Source organism: Pelobates fuscus, chromosome 13, assembly GCF_036172605.1.
Source record: "Pelobates fuscus isolate aPelFus1 chromosome 13, aPelFus1.pri, whole genome shotgun sequence".
NCBI classification, from domain to species: domain Eukaryota; kingdom Metazoa; phylum Chordata; class Amphibia; order Anura; family Pelobatidae; genus Pelobates; species Pelobates fuscus.
The window spans coordinates 111,627,264-111,649,818 of NC_086329.1; the positions used below are offsets into that span (position 1 = coordinate 111,627,264).

Consider the following 22,555-nt stretch of genomic DNA (forward strand, 5'->3'; position numbering starts at 1 on the left):
GTTGGTCTTCCTCCTCCTCCTCAAAGCCACATTCCTCCTCTGACTCCTCTTCCTCACAATCCTCTTCCAGCGTTGCCGCAGGTCCAGCAAGCGATGCTGATAAGGCTGTTTCTGGTGGTGATGGTGACCACAACTCTTCCTCTTCACGCTCATCTACGGCCTGATCCAGCACTCTTCGCAGGGCATGCTCCAGGAAGAAAACAAATGGTATGATGTCGCTGAAGGTGCCTTCGGTGCGACTGACTAGGTTTGTCACCTCCTCAAAAGGACGCATGAGCCTACAGGCATTGCGCATGAGCGTCCAGTACGTGGCAAAAAAATTCCCAACTCCCCAGAGGCTGTCCTAGCACCCCGGTCATACGAATATTCATTAACGGCTTTTTCTTGTTGGAGCAGGTGGTCGAACATTAGGAGTGTTGAATTCCAACATGTCGGGCTATCGCAAATCAAGCGCCTCACAGGCATGTTGTTTCGCCACTGGATATCTTCAAAGAGCGCCATGGCCACACACCTTCCTGGCCTGCTTCAGGACGTCCTGTAAGCCTGTGTACTTATGCACAAAGCGTTGTACGATCAGATTACACACATGTGCCATGCACGGCACATGTGTCAATTTGCCCAACTTCAATGCCGCCAACAAATTTGTTCCGTTGTCACAAACCACTTTGCCGATATCCAGTTGCTGTGGAGTCAGCCAATTTTCCACCTGTGCGTTCAGGGCGGACAGGAGTGCTTGTCCGGTGTGACTCTCTGCTTTCAAGCAAGTCAAACCCAAGACGGCGTGACACTGCCGTATCCGAGATGTGGAATAGTACCTGGGGAGCTGGGGGGGTGCCGTTGATGTGGAGCAAGACGCAGCAGCAGAAGAGGACTCAGCTGAGGAGGTTATTGAAGAGGATGGAGTAGGAGGAGTAGAGGAGGTGGCAGCAGGCCTGCCTGCAAGTCGTGGCGGTGTCACCAACTTCTCTGCAGAGCCACGCATTCCATGCTTGGCAACCGTCAGCAGGTTTACCCAATGCTCAGTGTAGGTAATATACCTGCCCTGACCATGCATTGCAGACCAGGTATCAGTGGTCAGATGGACCCTTTCCCCAACACTGTGTGCAAGACATGCCATTACTTCCTTTTGCACAATCGAGTACAGGTTGGGGATTGCCTTTTGTGCAAAGAAATTTTGTCCGGGTACCTTCCACTGCGGTATCCCAATAGCCACACATTTTTTGAACGCCTCAGACTCCATCAGCTTGTATGGTAAAAGCTGGTGGGCTAATAGTTCAGACAAGCCAGCTGTCAGACGCTGGGCAAGGGGGTGACTTTCTGACATTGGCTTCTTACGCTCAAACATCTGACTGTGGGCAGATGAGCGGGAACTGCTCAAGGCGAGAGACGGAGTGGCAGATGGTTGAGAGGGGGCAAGGAGGACAGCAGTGGTTGACAAGGCTGAAGATGCTGGACCAGGAGGAGGATGGCGGCTTTGAGTTTGTGTGCTGCTTGTACTCATGTGTTGATCCCATAGGTGTTTGTGATGTGCGATCATGTGCCTACGCAAAGCAGTTGTACCTAGGCGGGTGTTGGACTTCCCACGACTCAGTTTCTTTTGGCACAGGTTGCAAATGGCATCGCTGTTGTCAGAGGCAGACACACAAAAAAAATGCCACACTGCTGAGCTCTGCAATGACGGCATTCTGGTGGTGGACACAGCATGCGTTGATTGGCGTGCTGTCGGACTGGCCCTGGGTTCCGATGCATGCTGTCTGACTGTGCCACTAGCTCCTTGCGACGAACTCCCCCTGCTTCCAACTCGTCTCCTCCTCCTCCTCTCTGTCTCCCCATCTGAACTTTCGCCCTGTTCTTCTTCTTGCCGAGCGGGCACCCACGTGACATCCATGGACACATCGTCATCATCAACCGCTTCACTTGTATCTGACAACTCAGCAAAGGAAGCAGCAGCGGGTACAACATCATCATCATCTCACCGTACGTCCATGTGTGTAATGCTGCCTGCCTGAGACATATCCCTGTTATCTACATCCTCTGGCAATAATGGTTGCGCATCACTCATTTCTTCAAACGGATGTGTAAATAACTCCTCTGACATACCAAGTGAAGCGGCTGTGGTGCTAGTGTTGGTGGTGGCGGCAGGTTGGGTGAGTGGTATCTTGAGAGGTGCACACTATTGTGACACCAGATATGAGTGGCAAAGTACACTGGCAGAGGTTGGCAGAATACACGCTGAAGGCCTGACACCCAGACGCTTGCAGACAACTAACTGCTATTAGCTTACAGTGAAAAACTTTTTTTCTTTTTAAATGCACGCTATTGTGACACCAGATATGAGTGGCAAAGTACACTGGCAGAGGTTGGCAGAGTACACGCTGAAAGCCTGACACCCAGACGCTTGCAGACAACTAACTGCTATTCAATATATTACAGTGAAAACATTTATTTGTTTTTAAATGCAAGCTTAAGCTATTGTGACACCAGATATGAGTGGTGGCACTGGGCAAGTGGGCACAGTATCCACTGTGAGCCTGACACAGAAGCTGGCAGGCAGGCAACTGCAATTACATTACACAGAAAAAAAAAAGCAGACTGATGTTCTAGCCCTAAAAAGGGCTTTTTGGGGTGCTGTCCTTACAGCAGAGATCACATGGACTGTAGTGGACACTGAATACCCTAGCCTAGCTATCAATTTCCCTATCAAATGAGCAGCTGCTACACTTTCCCTCCTCTATCTAAGAATGCAGCTTCAGAAGGAATCTAAAATGGATGCTGTACAGGAGGTGGGAGGGTCTGGAAGGGAGGGTCTGCTGCTAATTTGCATGAATGTGTCTGCTGACTGTGAGGCACAGGGTCAAAGTTTACTCAATGATGACGAATAGGGGGCGGATCGAACCGTGCTGTGGCTAACGCGAACACGCTATGTTCGCCAGGAACTATTCGCCAGCGAACAGTTCGGTACATCACTAATCTTCTGTGAAAGAAATCTAAATACAGTTTACTAATGCGCAGCAGTGTTACTGAGCACTAGATTTAAATCCAGTCAGCCTTCAGCCCTGAGGAAATGGGAAATTGAAATTGGTATAAAAATATCGTATAAAGAATGGTGCGACTCTTTAATTAGAACAAAGAAGGTTATTCTCTGTTTGAATATACTGGAAACCTATGTGAAGGTAATGCAGAGATGGTATTTGGTGCCCAAAAGACTAGCTAAGATGTCTCCTCTACACTCCACACTGTGCTGGAGATGTAGCAAAGAGGTTGGATCTATTACACACATTTGGTGGACCTGCCCATCTATTGCGCAATTATGGACAGCATTATACAGAATTATAAATCAATTAGGTGCCCCCAGGCTGGCAAAGAGGACAGAAAGCGCACTTTTACGTTTGAACTTTGAAAATGTGACCCAGAAAGTTACATAGTTACACAGGCTGAAAAGAGACATTGTCAGGATCCCGCGGGCGGCTGCGAGGGGAGGCTGCAGTCCGCTCGCGGCACTCACCCTCCAGCCGTCCGCGGTCCCCTTCTCCTCGTGCGCTCGGCGAGCGGCATCCTCCCAGCCTCGGATGCTGCCCGCGTCTTCCTCTTCATCCCCCAGCGGCAGCATGCATGATGCTGCACGCTGATAGACCGCCCAGTTTTGTAAACGCTGGGGTCAGCCACCTGACCCGGCATTAAAGGCACAGTGCCTCAATCACAGTGGGAGGTATAAATATCTCCCACGTGTGATTGTTAACTCTGATTGGAAATTATCCAATCAGAGTTAAGCAATGGGTTTAAATACTTACCTTTCCTGTCTCTCTCTGCCCTGTTGTGGTCTTTGCTTTCTAGTATTGTTGTGCTACTTGTGGTACTCTCTGGCTTGTTTATCCGACCATGCGACTTTCTCCTACCCTTTGACCTCGGCTTGTCTCTTGTTATTCTGTCTTCTGGTTCCCCTTACTTGGCTTGTCTCCTGACTATTCTTTGTGTGCTTAGCCCGGCCACTCTAAGGTCTGGTCCTGCACCTTTTCTGTGTGTATGTTAGTGTGTTTTGGTTCCCAGAATCGTGACAGACATATGTCCTTCAAGTTCAGCCTTCCTCATTATTAAGATAATAATGATTCATTGCCTGACGGCAGCCAAGATGGTAATTGCTAGACACTGGAAAACAAATGAAGTTCCGCAGAGACCTAATTTTATATTGCAATTAGTCCATCAATTAAAGACAGAGAAAGCTATGCATTATACTAATAATAAAGAGGAAATTGTTCACCTCTACAATGAAATAATGCATACGTTAAGAGGTAATTGAACCCTGTTATGATAATTGAAGAACATTTCATAATAAACGAGAGAAAGGAAAGAATAAAAGAAGGAGATTAATTTTTCCCTTCTCTCTTCCCCTTTTTTTTTTACAAATGCCTTGATATTGTATTTAAATAATATAATTGGCCCTGTGGAAAGTGTGTATAAATGGGGAGGTTAAAATACAATGTTTGAAAATGTGCCTTAAATAGGAGGGAAAAGGGGAAGGGGGAATCGATTGTTTTTCTTTTGCCTGCTCCTTTTTACTTCCCTATGATTAAACAATTAGAAAAAAGGAAAAAAAAAAAGATATTGATATTATTGTCTGCTGTTTTTGTTTTCTTTTTTGTCTTTTTTTGTCTATTTCTAAATATTTTATATAGATTAAAAAAATGTTCAATAAATATTAAGTCAAGGAAAAAAGTAATTATATATTTCTATATTTGGATATGCTGCTACTGAGCACCAACATTATATATAAGAGAAAGCAAGCGTACATAGCGTCTACATCAGAGGGTATATATATATATATATATTAAAAAATATTATTCAGTTATCTAATCTAATTATCTAATGGTCTAATGCCATGGGGAGCCAGGCTGCCTCTGAACAGAACCTCGTCACATGCAGACTGTTTGTATTATTAGTCCCACTAGCTCTTACCAGAAACACACATACACTACAGCATTAGATACACATAGTACACCACAAACAGATCTCTTTACACACACTATAACACAAACAGACCTCTTTACGCACACCACCACAAACAGGCCTCTTTACACACACTCTACACCACAAACAGACCTATTTACAAACATTATACTACAAACAGACCACTTTACACACATAATACAACACACACAGACCACTTTACACACACACTATACCAAAAACAGACCTATTTACACACACACTATACTACAAACAGACCTATTTACACACACTATACCACAAATAGACCTATTTACACACACTACACCACAAACAGACATATTTACACCTACTACACCACAAACAGACCTCTTTACACAGACTACACCACAAACAGACCTCTTTACACAACTACGCCACAAACAGACCTCTTTACAAACACTATAACACAAACAGACCTATTTACACACACTACACCACAAACAGACCTCTTTACACACACTGTAACACAAACAGACCTATTTACACACACTACACTACAAACAGACCTCTTTACACACACTACACCACAAACAGACCTCTTTACAAACACTATAACACAAACAGACCTATGTACACACACTATACCACAAACAGACCTCTTTACAAACACTATAACACAAAGAGACCTATTACACACACTACACCACAAACAGACCTGTTTACACACACTATACCACAAACAGACCTCTTTACACACACTATACCACAAACAGACCTCTTTACAAACACTATAACACAAACAGACCTATTTACACACACTACACCACAAACAGACCTCTTTACAAACACTATAACACAAACAGACCTATTTACACACACTACACCACAAACAGACCTCTTTACAAACACTATAACACAAACAGACCTATTTACACACACTACACCACAAACAGACCTCTTTACAAACACTATACCACAAAGAGACCTATTTATGCACACTACACCACAAACAGACCTCTTTACAAACACTATACAACAAAGAGACCTATTTATACACACTACACCACAACAATCATGTTGTTAAATCCTGTACTGCCCAGATTATGATTATTTCCTGTAAAGCATGGTCTGAATGTTAGTATGGGGACCACCAATCATGGACGAGTTTCCTGCAGATTAATACGAGTTATACTGTATGTAGCTGCAGCTGATTTTATTGGCCTTCTTCTGAGCAGCTAATTAAATTATTAAAATACACAAAAATATTTAACTGGAGAAACTAATCTAGTTCATCCACAGTCAAATTAATTTCTTAGTGTAAAGTTTAATTGAAGGGGTCTCAGAAACTTACTATCAGCCCCTGCTTTCTGTAATGCAGTGTGATACTGCAGGCTCTGTAATAGAGGGGGTGGAATGGAACCGCACACTGCAGGCTCTGTAATAGAGGGGGTGGAATGGAACCGCACACTGCAGGATCTGTAATAGAGGGGGTGGAATGGAACCGCACACTGCAGGCTCTGTAATAGAGGGGGTGGAATGGAACCGCACACGGCAGGCTCTGTAATAGAGGGGGTGGAATGGAACCGCTAACTGCAGGCTCTGTAATAGAGGGGGTGGAATGGAACCGCTAACTGCAGGCTCTGTAATAGAGGGGGTGGAATGGAACCGCACACTGCAGGCTCTGTAATAGAGGGGGTGGAATGGAACCGCACACTGCAGGCTCTGTAATAGAGGGGGTGGAATGGAACCGCACACTGCAGGCTCTGTAATAGAGGGGGTGGAATGGAACCGCACACTGCAGGCTCTGTAATAGAGGGGGTGGAATGGAACCGCTAACTGCAGGCTCTGTAATAGAGGGGGTGGAATGGAACCGCACACTGCAGGCTCTGTAATAGAGGGGGTGGAATGGAACCGCACACTGCAGGCTCTGTAATAGAGGGGGTGGAATGGAACCGCACACTGCAGGCTCTGTAATAGAGGGGGTGGAATGGAACCGCACACTGCAGGCTCTGTAATAGAGGGGTGGAATGGAACCGCACACTGCAGGCTCTGTAATAGAGGGGGTGGAATGGAACCGCACACTGCAGGCTCTGTAATAGAGGGGGTGGAATGGAACCGCACACTGCAGGCTCTGTAATAGAGGGGGTGGAATGGAACCGCTAACTGCAGGCTCTGTAATAGAGGGGGTGGAATGGAACCGCACACTGCAGGCTCTGTAATAGAGGGGGTGGAATGGAACCGCACACTGCAGGCTCTGTAATAGAGGGGGTGGAATGGAACCGCACACTGCAGGCTCTGTAATAGAGGGGTGGAATGGAACCGCACACTGCAGGCTCTGTAATAGAGGGGGTGGAATGGAACCGCACACTGCAGGCTCTGTAATAGAGGGGGTGGAATGGAACCGCACACTGCAGGCTCTGTAATAGAGGGGGTGGAATGCAACCGCACACTGCAGGCTCTGTAATAGAGGGGGTGGAAAGGAACCGCACACTGCAGGCTCTGTAATAGAGGGGGTGGAATGGAACCGCACACTGCAGGCTCTGTAATAGAGGGGGTGGAATGGAACCGCACACTGCAGGCTCTGTAATAGAGGAGGTGGAATGGAACCGCACACTGCAGGCTCTGTAATAGAGGGGGTGGAATGGAACCGCACACTGCAGGCTCTGTAATAGAGGGGGTGAAATGGAACCGCACACTGCAGGCTCTGTAATAGAGGGGGTGGAATGGAACCGCACACTGCAGGCTCTGTAATAGAGGGGGTGGAATGGAACCGCACACTGCAGGCTCTGTAATAGAGGGGGTGGAATGGAACCGCACACTGCAGGCTCTGTAATAGAGGGGGTGGAATGGAACCGCACACGGCAGGCTCTGTAATAGAGGGGGTGGAATGGAACCGCTAACTGCAGGATCTGTAATAGAGGGGGTGGAATGGAACCGCACACTGCAGGCTCTGTAATAGAGGGGGTGGAATGGAACCGCACACTGCAGGCTCTGTAATAGAGGGGGTGGAATGGAACCGCACACTGCAGGCTCTGTAATAGAGGGGGTGGAATGCAACCGCACACTGCAGGCTCTGTAATAGAGGGGGTGGAAAGGAACCGCACACTGCAGGCTCTGTAATAGAGGGGGTGGAATGGAACCGCACACTGCAGGCTCTGTAATAGAGGGGGTGGAATGGAACCGCACACTGCAGGCTCTGTAATAGAGGGGGTGGAATGGAACCGCACACTGCAGGCTCTGTAATAGAGGGGGTGGAATGGAACCGCTAACTGCAGGCTCTGTAATAGAGGGGGTGGAATGGAACCGCACACTGCAGGCTCTGTAATAAAGGGGTGGAATGGAACCGCACACTGCAGGCTCTGTAATAGAGGGGGTGGAATGGAACCGCACACTGCAGGCTCTGTAATAGAGGGGGTGGAATGGAACCGCACACTGCAGGCTCTGTAATAGAGGGGGTGGAATGGAACCGCACACTGCAGGCTCTGTAATAGAGGGGGTGGAATGGAACCGCACAATGCAGGCTCTGTAATAGAGGGGGTGGAATGGAACCGCACACTGCAGGCTCTGTAATAGAGGGGGTGGAATGGAACCGCTAACTGCAGGCTCTGTAATAGAGGGGGTGGAATGGAACCGCACACTGCAGGCTCTGTAATAGAGGGGGTGGAATGGAACCGCACACTGCAGGCTCTGTAATAGAGGGGGTGGAATGGAACCGCACACTGCAGGCTCTGTAATAGAGGGGGTGGAATGGAACCGCACACTGCAGGCTCTGTAATAGAGGGGTGGAATGGAACCGCACACTGCAGGCTCTGTAATAGAGGGGTGGAATGGAACCGCACACTGCAGGCTCTGTAATAGAGGGGGTGTAATGGAACCGCACACTGCAGGCTCTGTAATAGAGGGGGTGGAATGGAACCGCACACGGCAGGCTCTGTAATAGAGGGGGTGGAATGGAACCGCACACTGCAGGCTCTGTAATAGAGGGGGTGGAATGGAACCGCTAACTGCAGGTTCTGTAATAGAGGGGGTGGAATGGAACCGCACACTGCAGGCTCTGTAATAGAGGGGGTGGAATGGAACCGCACACGGCAGGCTCTGTAATAGAGGGGGTGGAATGGAACCGCACACTGCAGGCTCTGTAATAGAGGGGGTGGAATGGAACCGCTAACTGCAGGCTCTGTAATAGAGGGGGTGGAATGGAACCGCTAACTGCAGTCTGAGCTCTGAACATAGATGTGCCATTAAATTCAAGCAGGCTAGCAACTCAATAACTTCTTATTTTCTCAAATGGACTCAGTCAACAAGTAGAGGTGCCCTAGGCAGCAGTGTAACACTATCTTTGCTCTGAAAAGACAGTGTTTACATTAAAATGTCTGTAGGGGCATTCTATATACACCAGAACAATTGCAATAAGCTGTATATTGTACATTAAACTGTATACTATAAATTAAGCAGTATACCGCACATTAAGCTGTATACTGTACATTAAGCTGTATATACTGTACATTAAGCTGTATACTGTACATTAAGCTGTATACCATACATTAAGCTGTATATTGTACATTAAGCTGTATATACTGTACATTAAGCTGTATACCATACATTAAGCTGTATATCGTACATTAAGCTGTAAACTGTGCATTAAGCTGTATAGCGTACATTAAGCTGTATATTATACATTAAGCTTTATATTATACATTAAGCTGATACTATACATTAAGCTGTGTACAATTCATTAAGCTGTATACTGTACATTAAAATGTATATTGTACATTAAGCTGTATACCGTACACTAAGCAGTATACCGTACATTAAGCTGTATATTGTACATTAAGCTGTATACCGTACACTAAGCAGTATACCGTACATTAAGCTGTATAACGTACATTGAGCTGTATACCGTATATTAAGCTGTATACCGTACATTAAGCTGTACATTGTATATTAAGCTGTATACCGTACATTAAGCTGTATATTATACATTAAGCTGTATACCGTACATTAAGCTGTATAACGTACATTGAGCTGTATACTATACATTCAGCTGTATATTACACATTAAGCTGTATAACGTACATTAAGCTGTATATCATACATTAAGCTGTGTATGATTCATTAAGCTGTATACTGCACATTAAGCTGTATATTGTACATTAAGCTGCATACCGTACACTAAGCAGTATACTATACATTAAGCTGTATAGCGTACATTAAGCTGTATTCTATACATTAAGCTGTGTACCGTATATTAAGCGGTATACTATACATTAAGCTGTGTACCGTATATTAAGCTGTATATTATACATTAAGCTGTATAGCGTACATTAAGCTGTATTCTATACATTAAGCTGTATAACGTACATTAAGCTGTATACTATACATTAATCTGTATACCGTATATTAAGCTTTATACCGTACATTAAGCTGTATATTATACATTAAGCTGTATACCGTACAATAAGCTGTATACGTACATTAAGCTGTATAATATACAATAAGCTGTATGGCGTACATTAAGCTGTATTCTATACATTAAGCTGTATATTATACATTAAGCTGTATACCGTACATTAAGCTGTATATTATACATTAAGCTGTATACAGTACAATAAGCTGTATACGTACATTAAGCTGTATATTATACATTAAGCTGTATACCGTACATTAAGCTGTATTCTATACATTAAGCTGTATATTATACATTAAGCTGTATACAGTACAATAAGCTGTATACGTACATTAAGCTGTATATTATACATTAAGCTGTATACAGTACAATAAGCTGTATACGTACATTAAGCTGTATATTATACATTAAGCTGTATACCGTACATTAAGCTGTATTCTATACATTAAGCTGTATATTATACATTAAGCTGTATACAGTACAATAAGCTGTATACGTACATTAAGCTGTATATTATACATTAAGCTGTATACCGTACATTAAGCTGTATTCTATACATTAAGCTGTATATTATACATTAAGCTGTATACAGTACAATAAGCTGTATACGTACATTAAGCTGTATATTATACATTAAACTGTATACAGTACATTAATCAGTATACTATACATTAAGCTGTATACCGTACATTAAGCTATATACCGTATATTAAGCTGTATGCTATACATTAAGCTGTATACCGTACATTAAGCTGTATAGCGTACATTAAGCTGTATACCGTATATTAAGCTGTATACCGTATATTAAGCTGTATTATATACATTAAGCTGTATATTGTACATTAAGCTGTATACCGTATATTAAGCTGTATATTATACATTAAGCTGTATACCGTACATTAAGCTGTATAGCGTACATTAAGCTGTATAGCGTACATTAAGCTGTATACCGTATATTAAGCTGTATTATATACATTAAGCTGTGTACCGTACATTAAGCTGTATACCGTATATTAAGCTGTATATTATACATTAAGCTGTATACCGTACATTAAGCTGTATAGCGTACATTAAGCTGTACCGTACATTAAGCTCTATAGCGTACATTAAGCTGTATACCGTATATTAAGCTGTATACCGTACATTAAGCTGTATACCGTACATTAAGCTGTATTCTATACATTAAGCTGTATACCGTACCTTAAGCTGTATACCGTACATTAAGCTGTATACAGTACAATAAGCTGTATACCGTACATTAAGCTGTATTCTATACATTAAGCTGTATACCGTACATTAAGCTGTATACCGTACATGAAGCTGTATACAGTACAATAAGCTGTATACCGTACATTAAGCTGTATTCTATACATTAAGCTGTATACCGTACATTAAGCTGTATACCGTACATTAAGCTGTATACAGTACAATAAGCTGTATACCGTACATTAAGCTGTATTCTATACATTAAGCTGTAGATGTTCTGGTGAGCAAAGTTTCCTTTTAAGGTATCGAAATGTGCGCATGTGAGGTCATGTTGGCCTTGGTACATCTGGACAGCTCTGATTTAGGAAACTAGTATTTATTACAGAAAACAAAAAATGAAACATACAAAATAAACTGCAGTTATTTAACTGTTAATAGAGATTTGTATGTTTGTTATTAACATGAAATTCTACACAGCTCATAAACAAATGCTACTTGCTGACAATGACTAAAAATCCAAGTGTCACTTTCAATGAATTATCAATTTAAATCAACGTTTTACAAGTGTCAGAAATGCAGGCCGGAGTAGTTGAAGTGAAACAGATTGTTTTCCCGTTTTAGCAATGTATCGAATTCCCCCTTTATTAAATATCAGTATCGGAATGCAGAGCAGGGTTTACTCAATCTAAATAAATACACAATGATAATAATAATATCGAAGCACACTTATTACGGACTGTCTCTGCAGACACCCAAGGTACGGATGGTAATACTCATTTTATCAGGAAGGCAGGATGAACGTCGGAGCTGGCTCTATGGTTATATCCTCTTACATTTAAATACATCCATTGTCATTAATGTAGGATTCTGGTATTCACAGAGTGAATGGTACAGAGGGTATAGAGGGAGTAAGACAAAATGAATAAATTAGCTCAACAAACTGGATGAAAGGATTTCACCCAATCCTATAAACAGTAAATAAAATACACCATACAGTATAGTGTGCAAATCCAGGAGCAGAATAAAATACAAAATAAATAATACAGAATAATGAATAACGGATGGAGATAAGATAAATAATAATTAATAAATACAAATTAACGTATGACCCTTGCTCGGATAACCATAACATCCAATAATCAGTCCAAATATAAGTGTAAGTCCAGAATAAAATGGGAGCCCAAAATTAAGTACAGATCTGATATGAGTCTTATACGAGTCCAAGATAAAGTGTGAATCTTATCTCCAGTACCTATAGCATTAGTGACCCAGCCCTGTGAGCGAAAACAACACAGGGCTGATGGTGCTGATGTCTTATAATATACTTTTAAATATAAAAGATAAAAGGATAGTCCAAATATACACCAGATCAAATTAGAAACATAGAAACATAGAAAGATAGAAACATAGAATGTGACGGCAGATAAGAACCATTCGGCCCATCTAGTCTGCCCAGTATTCTAAATACTTTCATTAGTCCCTGGCATTATCTTATAGTTAGGATAGCCTTATGCCTATCCCACGCATGCTTAAACTACCTCACTGTGTTAACCTCTACCACTTCAGCTGGAAGGCTATTCCATGCATGCACTACCCTCTCAGTAAAGTAATACTTCCTGATATTATTTTGAAACCTTTGTCCCTCTAATTTGAGACTATGTCCTCTTGTCGTGGTAGTTCTCATTCTTTTAAAGGAACGAATTGCTCAAAAATAAATAAACAAGTGGTAGTGCCACAGTGCAGGAAAAAACAGTCACTTGGTGAGTAAAAAAAGATCAATGTATTAATATGTAAAATATATATTCCAAGTAAGAAATAGCGATTAAAAACAGAGGCAGGAAGATAGTCCAGTGTATATTGAGTGGAAAAAGCAAATACACCTGCAGTCCAGACCCTGATGGATGAGGAATGTGCGAGTGATTCTTTCCTCTGTATCCTGGCATCCGGTGAGGACGGCGTGTGTATCTGCCTACCTCTGTTTTTAACATATTAATACATTGATCTTTTTTTACTCACCAAGTGACTGTTTTTTCCTGCACTGGGCACTACCACTAGTTTATTTATTTTTGAGCAATTAGTTCCTCATACTAATTTGCTCTGGTGTATATTTGGACTATCCTTTTATCTCTTATATTTAAAAGTATATTATAAGACATCAGCACCATCAGCCCTGTGTTGTTTTCGCTCGCAGGGCTGGGTCACTAATGCTATAGGTACTGGAGATAAGATTCGCACTTTATCTTGGACTCGTATAAGACTCATATAAGATCTGTACTTCATTTTGGGCTCCCATTTTATTCTGGACTTACACTTATATTTGGACTGATTATTGGATGTTATGGTTATCCGAGCAAGGGTCATACGTTAATTTGTATTTATTAATTATTATTTATCTTATCTCCATCCATTATAGATTGCCATTAGTTTATTACTGACCAGAAAAATGAAGCAAAAAAATAGACACATTGAAAACCAATCTCCGACTGACCATTTGTTTGGACTCAGCTATTTTAGGTTCAATTCTGCAAGTTCTGAACACAACTCACAGTTTAGTAAATAAACCCCTTCCCTATTTACAGAGCAAATACAATCTTAAAGTTTGCATTTCTTTATTGCATTCTTAAATCATTTTGAAAGAAAAGACAATAAGATTTTTGGATGAACAGAAAACTGCCGATATCCAGGATTTATCACCATTTAATATGACTTTTGGCTAAATATCATACAAATGCTATTTCTCCAGTTTGGGTTCTAGAGCTGGTGCACTAAACAGTAATTGTGTTCAGGAAAATATGGAATTTCAAAATTAGCCAACATAAATGGGCAATGTATCCAGCTGAGCTAATCCAGAAATCTGGAGGAGTTTGTTCCCCTAATTTGGCTATTTATTAGCCTTAAATGTGTAAGTCACTTGTCAGTTCAATTCCCTATTAGTGAATAAATATTATAAAGGAATATTCATTATAGGGAATTCTTTGTTGAACTGAATTTTAGCAAATTAAAACAGGTTTTTAACACATAGTCTAAACTAGATAAAATAGCCGAGCTGTTACTATTACTGAGTGAGCTTTTTTTTTTCAAAATCAGGACTTGTTGCCTGAATTTGAAACGGAATTGAATTCATTACTATGGAATAAATATCAATGAGTTGCAGGCAATTCAAAGTGGATTCAAATTGTAAGCCAATATTAACAATTGGAAACAAAGTGGACTTGAAGAATTTTCATAATTTGATTACAATGGCCTAAAATTTTAATTTCAAACAATTCACACTTAAAACATAACTCGTTTTTGCGTATCACTATTCATCTCAAAATTCCTGAAGAAGTTTAATATTTTCCTTGGTTCATAGATTTAGTAGAAATAAGACATACTTACTTGACACATGGCACTAAGCTTAATTCATCAGGGCGATGTCGATAACTATAAGTCACACGAAGGGAGGCTGATGTTACAGAGATGATCCCTCCGATAATAAAATTGCCATCCTGGTAGTATCTATCTGAGAGAAGAACATTCAAAGAGCAACCAGACTCTTCTAAGCTTCTCACCAAATAAGGAAATGATAAGAGAATCAGCACAGCAAAGAGTACAAAGTACATTGTAGAAAATAATATAATCTGTAATTTTCTTCTCCAGTGGAATCCTGTTGATCGGGGAGATATTGATGTGCAGAGAGCTATGCCGGATGTCCAGCACAGATTAACACATCTTGTGTGATGGCATGGCCTCCTCCGCACGATGACTGCTCTTACAGCTGAAATCAGCATCTTTTGTCCTCTGTAGTACTCTCTACGGTGTCTCTTCTATGTAATTAACTTATGTATAATTTAAAGAAAATTATACAGTACGGAAAATGCAATTTCAAATTTTAATAATTGGTTTGAAAACGCAATAATCCAATGAAAAACATATTTACGTCAAACTCTTTTACCTGCTCAACAATGTTTCATTACAGGTAGAATGAAAAGATCATCAGGACCTTTATCCTGTCACTACTATGAATAAACTAATGAAAACTGATAAATTATATAAAACAAATAATATATTTATAAACCATCCATGGGGAAGGTGTAGATGAGGCCACTTAAATTCAAATCTTCTATAAAGAATTTGTCTTGGTAACTTCCCAAACTAAAATATTCACTGTCTCCATTGTACAAATGCAATTAATGTGTGAACAAATCACTGTATTTACACAGGATTTGCAATTCAGATATTTACTTCTTCACAAAAGCATATCAATTAAACTGTTAACAGCTACCAACTGATTCCTTCCCTGCAACTTTCATTTACACTCTAAGTAATTCCCTATACTTCCCTTACCTTCTGTGTCACTATACCCAACTCCCTCTAACATGTAAGCTCACTATACCCCACTCCCTCTAACATGTAAGCTCACTATACCCCACTCCCTCTAACATGTAAACTCACTATACCCCACTCCCTCTAACATGTAAGCTCACTATACCCCACTCCCTCTAACATGTAAGCTCACTGTGCAGGGCCTCAATCCATCTGTTACTGTGTCAATATACCCCACTAAATCTAACATGTAAGCTCACTGTGCAAGGCCTCAGTCCCTCTGTTACTGTGTCACTATACCCCACTAAATCTAACATGTAAGCTCACTGAGCAAGGCCCTCAATCCCTCTGTCACTGTGTCACTATACACCACTCCCTCTAGCATGTAAACTCACTGAGCAGGGCCCTCAATCCCTCTGTTACTGTGTCACTATACCCCACTCCCTCTAGCATGTAAACTTACTGAGCAGGGCTCTCAATCCCTCTGTTACTCTGTCACTATACCCCACTCCCTCTATCATGTAAGCTCATTGAACAGGCTCCCAATCCCTGTGCGTCCAACTTGTCTGGTCACACTTACATGTTTGCTAGTGAACCCACTGTAAAGTGCTGTGGAATGGAATTTGTTGACGCTAAATAAATAATAATAATGATGATAATATATGGAAGTTGACCAACAACTCCTAGGAAACTACCACCATAAAAAATACTTTGTGTGATGTGTGAGTTTTAGGTATTAAATGGCACTGGGGGAAATTAATGTGGGGATATGGAGTCTATTACATAAAAGCTTGCTTCCTTAACATTACAAATATATCAGCCGTATGATAAATTCTTATTTCTATAGTAGAACTACAACTTCCAGGATGCTCCATGTTCCTTAATGATGGCTGATTCAGACAGAGGCTATAGTTCTATTATAGGTAGATACAAATAAAGGGAGTGTACAGGCACTCTTCCATTGGATAGGTGCTGGATATCTGGGTATGATACCGCACTCTAATATATGAAGTAATTATGTTAAGCAGATACTTGCAAAAATAAATTTCTTAAATATGTAGAGATAATAAATATCTCAGAGAATAATTCCTATGATAAATAGTGTACATCCCATCTCACCATAACCACCATAGTAGAAGTTAATACACTAAACATAACACAAATCAACCCCAATACAATCCGACAATATCAGTTAAGTAAGTGCCAATAGACACTATGTGGCAGAGAGCCCTCTATCCACTATGAAAAATATACATGAGTCCATCCACAGAGAAATGTTGCAAAAGATGTATGAAAAAAAGATATATCAAAAATATGAAAAAAGATAAAAAAAGAAAAAAAGAAATGGACGTTTAGAGGAATCCAAAGATAGGGGATTATCCCAGGTTGTTGTGTAACCTCAATACCACCTAGACAGAAAGAAAGCCTGAAACACCTTGGAACTGGTCGTCGGATCAGAACTGTGCCATGATCTGTTGAATCTTTGATCAGGCATCACTCAACCCCCTGATGACCAATTAGGGCACTATTTGGACAGGAAGGGTATTCGGTGATGAGCTACCCAAGAACTTATAATGTGTGAGAATTCTGTCCCACCCAGAGCCTCAGGAACCCTGCTTTGTGAGACCGAGAATCACCAGCTGTACGACAGGAACTGGATCAGAGAATATCTGAAACCCGGTAAAACTTTAAGATGCTCTAACTCAGCCACAGATTCTCTGATCAGGGCATTATTTTGACAACGAGGGACTCAGTAACAATCTATCCAGAGACATATAATGTGTGGGATGGCTGTACAGGGAAAGAGGGTGCTGAGGGACAGTTTGTACATATTGTCTCTAGGTCTTGGAAGGCACAGCAGGGAGCCTATGTAGTTAGTTGGGCATCCCCACACAAAAAGAGGGAGAAAGCTATAATCACCCCTGCCCTGCGATAAAGTGCTACCATACCATGACCCGAACTAGACTCGGCACATTTAGCCTCCTATGCTGTGAGACAAATTACAGTATTGTTACTTTTGATGCTCTTATTCCCCTCCCACCCATGTTCCATTGACATTTCTTCTTGTACACATTATAAGCACGGCACTCATAAGGACTTAAGTATAACGTTCCATGTAAATCTTTCTTCACAGGACTGCCTAGTTATAAAAACTGAGAGAGTCCCCATGCCGTTCTACCTACGGCCCGCTCTTTTCACAAAGAGCTACGATGTGAGCCTTATTATAAGTGACTGTACCAGAAGCGGTGTTGTTTGCAAGCTAAGAGTACTACCCACTCAGTGCAAATATGAAAATAATGACATTTAATGTAAAAGGGTTAAACTACCCAGGGAAGAGGAGGCTGCTCTTTCAGGACCTTAGGAGACATAAGGTGGACGTGGCATGCAATCAGGAAACCCATTTGAACAAAACACATACCCATGCCATTTTCACCGTACATATCCCAACACAGTACCATACATTATCTGACAAAAAAATTAAAGGTGTGGAAGCGACTGATGAGAGCGGTCGCATGTTGGCTGAGCTCTGAGCGAAGACAGAGAAAACAACACAATTTACCCTCCTCTAAAGGTCGGAATCACCCCAGAATGACCACAAAGCCTAAACGCATCCAATGGGGAAGAAAAATAAAAAACTCAAACCTGAGAAGCCTACGTCGGGCATGAATATTGACGAGATGTGGCGGCAGGCCCGAGGAGCCACTGGTTCAAACATGGCGTCCCTACACGGCGGATGCTCGAATTTCTATACCGAGACGTCGGATGAAGACGGGGGGAGCACATCCCGGCATGCCGGACCACGCCACCAGCGAGGACACAACAGTTGCCGGCCACGGCTCCCACGCCAGTAAGCATGGAGGCCATTAGAGAACTCATGGCGGAAAACCACGCCAAAATCTCAGCGGACGTTGCCTCGATTAGGGACACCCTGCGGGGCCTAACTGGAAGACTGGGAGCCGTGGAGGACACCTCAAGCACCCATACCGGTCAAATCCATAAGCTCCAGCTGGAGGTACAGGAGCTAAGGCAACAATCCACCCTAAATGACTTTAGATTGGCAGAGCTCGAAGACAAACGACGCCAAAAACATCTTAAGGTCAGGGGCATCGGTGAAAACATACCTGATGCTGAGCTGCCACATGTCGCTTGGCGGCTCCTCACGGCCCTACTAAATCCGAAGATGGTCAAAGCTGTAACAATCGACGGCATCTTCCGCATCCCAAAGCCCACCAAAGCCAAAGCGCCGACTGCTGCCACGAGAGATGTTGTAATGCAATTCCAGACCTACGGGGACAGGTCCGCAGTTCTGACGGCTGTCCGCAACCACCCATCCTACCTCTTCGACGATATGAATCTTACTTTCTATGCGGATCTCTCAGGGGCGACCCTAGCATGGAGAAGGACCCTACAACAACTAACCTCCACCCTGCGAGCCCACCATGTACGATACCGCTGGGGCCCGGCTCACACCCTGCTGGTCACTAAGGATGACATCACACTCTCAGCGCGCTGTATACAAGAGGCACCGGCAATACTGAGACAGCTGGACCTACCCACGGACTCACTACTAATGCCCGCGGAAAGACCCAAGAACCCACCGACCTGGGACTCAGCCAGGGCAGCGGAATTTGTGCCCAGACAACCGACTGCACTTGCAAGCGAGGCCAACACGTGAGAAACTGCAATGACTATCCTTCAAAACCTGTTTAACCACCAACTGGCTCGAATAGACTGGCTACCCATGACCTACGCTAACTCCTGGCCTCCAAGGGACACCGATTTCCCCAAGTCACTCAGCTGTCACCCATGCACATGGACCAACGAGAACACTATTGTAGGAGGGCAAGGTTCTCACTGACCTCTGATTGCTTGTTACCAGTTTACGTTGTATTACATTATTTTTAATAGTCCACGTTTAGTCCCCATATGAACACTTATCTACCCGAGAGTACCTCACCGGTTAGCAAGACTACTCTTCTCAATTGCCTACATAGGCACCTTACAAAGCCTAGGGGTTAACTAGGCAACAGGTCTCTCCATGTTGGAGCACGACCCCCTACACACAGTGGTTATTCTAAGCCATGTTTACATGCTCTAGCTAGCTTAAGTTCTCTCTGTTTCTTGTCAATAGTTACTCACTCACTACTTTAGCTGACATTAAGCCTCCCGTGCCACGCACCACTATAACTAGACCGTAACTTTTATATATCGCCTAAATTAGCAACCATAGTTAACATGCGAAAAATCCCTTACTCTACTAAGCCTAACGATGTTGCAGCAAGCATTCCCACTCATGTTGACCATTAGAAAACGACACTAGGTTTAACTAGCATGTCTAATGCTTTCCACGCCCGCATGTAGTTAGGGAACAACAGGTCAGCATATTGCTACATAATCAGTAATTAAATAGTTTAACCACACTAGCTTAATCTACGAATCAGCATTTTGTTATATTATCAATAGTGTGGTTACAAGCAGACTAGTAATAAGGTCTTAATACTCTCACATCATAATTACATATGCGGGAATCCACACGCTTGAACTAATGTTTTAATGATTTAAAAATGTGCTTGTCTGTAAAGTTGTTAGCTGCAACGAAAAACAAAAATGTACCTGACAATCTATTGCCACCACCTCTACTGCATTTTCCCGTTGATGTACCTCAATGTCACAAATGACTCTTACTTGTTTGCTTTCTCCAGTGTATAGCCTCATTTGACTATTCATTCTCAAAGTTTATTATGTTTCCTATGTTTAATGTGTACAGGTGTAAGGGCACCCTCCAACACCAGAGAATAAGCAATAGACCTCCCCTCTCTGAGGCTAGCTAAGGGTCACAAGCACGACTCTAACAATGGCAATATGGTAATGTTCAGAAGCCGCACTCTAGCCTCCCTTAACTTGTTTTAACCCATGTCTAACAATAAATTAGCACCTACACATTCCACAAGTATGTAGGTTTAGATGTTAAAGTGTATAACCCCACCCCTAACCTTACCTCTAACCCTACCCCTAACCCTACCCCTAACCTTACCCCTAACCCTACACCCTAACCCTACCCCTAACCTTACCCCTAACCCTACCCCTGTCATCATTCACATAATTTTCCCTCCCTCATTTGTTTTGCCTCTTTTCAGAAATCTGAATCACTTAGGCACTTCCGAAATTCGGCACTTCAGCAATTCAGCACTTCGGCAATTCGGTACGGTTTGGTACTTTGAAATTCAGCAATTTGTCACATTCAGAAGGAAACTAGTTGTACATGTCTAGTATCTATCTTTGTACTATTTCGACCCCCATGGCAGATATATCATACTGGTTGGCCTCTTCAACAATATCCTATACATGTTTGTCTCTGCCTATTTCCCCAATACAGATTCAAGGAACTACCTACATCTCTACTGCACAAAACTGACAAATACTTGCTTCCACCTACGAAAAACATTGCCAAACTGCTCTCGCTTCATGACCTGTATGATGGCTGGCGCATCCTACACCCCCTAGAACGTGACTATACTTTCCACTCCTGAGTCCATAATGCATAAACCTGAATAGAGGCATTCTTGATAGACCATTTGGCCCTAGCTCAAACAGCTAACTGTGTTATTGGTGATATCACCTGGTCGGACCATAGCCCAGCATACCTGGAACTACTAGATTTGTTACAGTTTAAGAGAAAGGAAACCTGGCAGCTCAATGACTCACACCTTCTCGAGGACTCTGTCGCTAGCTCCATCCAAGAGGAGTTGATGGAATATTTCACTAACAATACTATGAGAGAGGAATCAGACTTTACTGTGTGGTACGTTCAAAAAGCAGTAATTAGAGGAGTGTTCATAAGACATGCTACATATGTTAAAAAGAAATAACAGACCATAAGTGGATTGCCATAAGCAAACTGCGCAGATCTCAGGCCATAATAAAACTAATCCCTAAGTTAGACTCCCTGTTAAGCTCCAAGAGAATAATGCTGTCAGAACTATTTCCTATAAAAGCTACGCACTAACACCTAACACTCTAATGGTAAAGCTAACAAAGCCCTGGCAAACAGGCTCAGAATTAAACTATCCGATTGTAGAATCTCATACCTTGTGGGAGACAATGGTACCTAAAAGTTAAACCCACAAGAGATTGTGGTGATGAATTTGCAAAAGTTTACTCCAAACTTTATAATTTGCATAAAGATGCACAAACACACACCAACGACCAACAAGAAATGGACTCCTATATTGCACGCATTAGCCTTCACTAGATTGAACAACAGCAGATAGCAACCTTAGCATTACAAGAAGTGATGGACAGGATAAAGAAACTACCACTGGGGAAATAACCTGGGGCAGACGGCCTCCCTAACTCTTACTACAAACAATATGCACACATTTTAGCCCAATACTTACTCAAAGTGTATGAGAGGGCCTTTGACACTGGCTCTCTACCCTCTGAGTTGTTAATGGCCACCATAGTTACACTCCCAAAACCTGGTAAACCCCCCAATGTATGCAAAAATGTCAGACCCATATCACTCCTCAACACAGATTCCAAGATTTATGCCAAGATAGTTGCTAACAGGCTGACCTCCATACTTCCTTCCATTATTACTGATAATCAAACTGGCTTTTTCTCAGAGAGACAGGGATATCACAATACACACAAACTATTCCTGGTGTTGAAACTGATTCAAGCAAGGAGAACATGTCAGATTGCTCACGA

The 22,555-nt window shown here is 42.4% G+C and overlaps 1 protein-coding gene across 1 annotated transcript in view; it reads right to left on the minus strand.

Moving 5' to 3' along the window:
• LOC134582718 (vomeronasal type-2 receptor 26-like) overlaps nucleotides 1–18,560 on the minus strand; it is a 72,369-nt gene extending 53,809 nt beyond the window's left edge. Inside the window, exons 1-2 of the mRNA XM_063439360.1 lie at nucleotides 18,488–18,560; nucleotides 14,918–15,041 (exon numbers count right to left, since the gene is read on the minus strand). Coding sequence (XP_063295430.1) covers nucleotides 14,918–15,041; nucleotides 18,488–18,560 — 197 coding nt within the window. The remainder of the gene's footprint in view (nucleotides 1–14,917; nucleotides 15,042–18,487) is intronic.
• Between the last annotated feature and the right edge of the window lie 3,995 nt (nucleotides 18,561–22,555).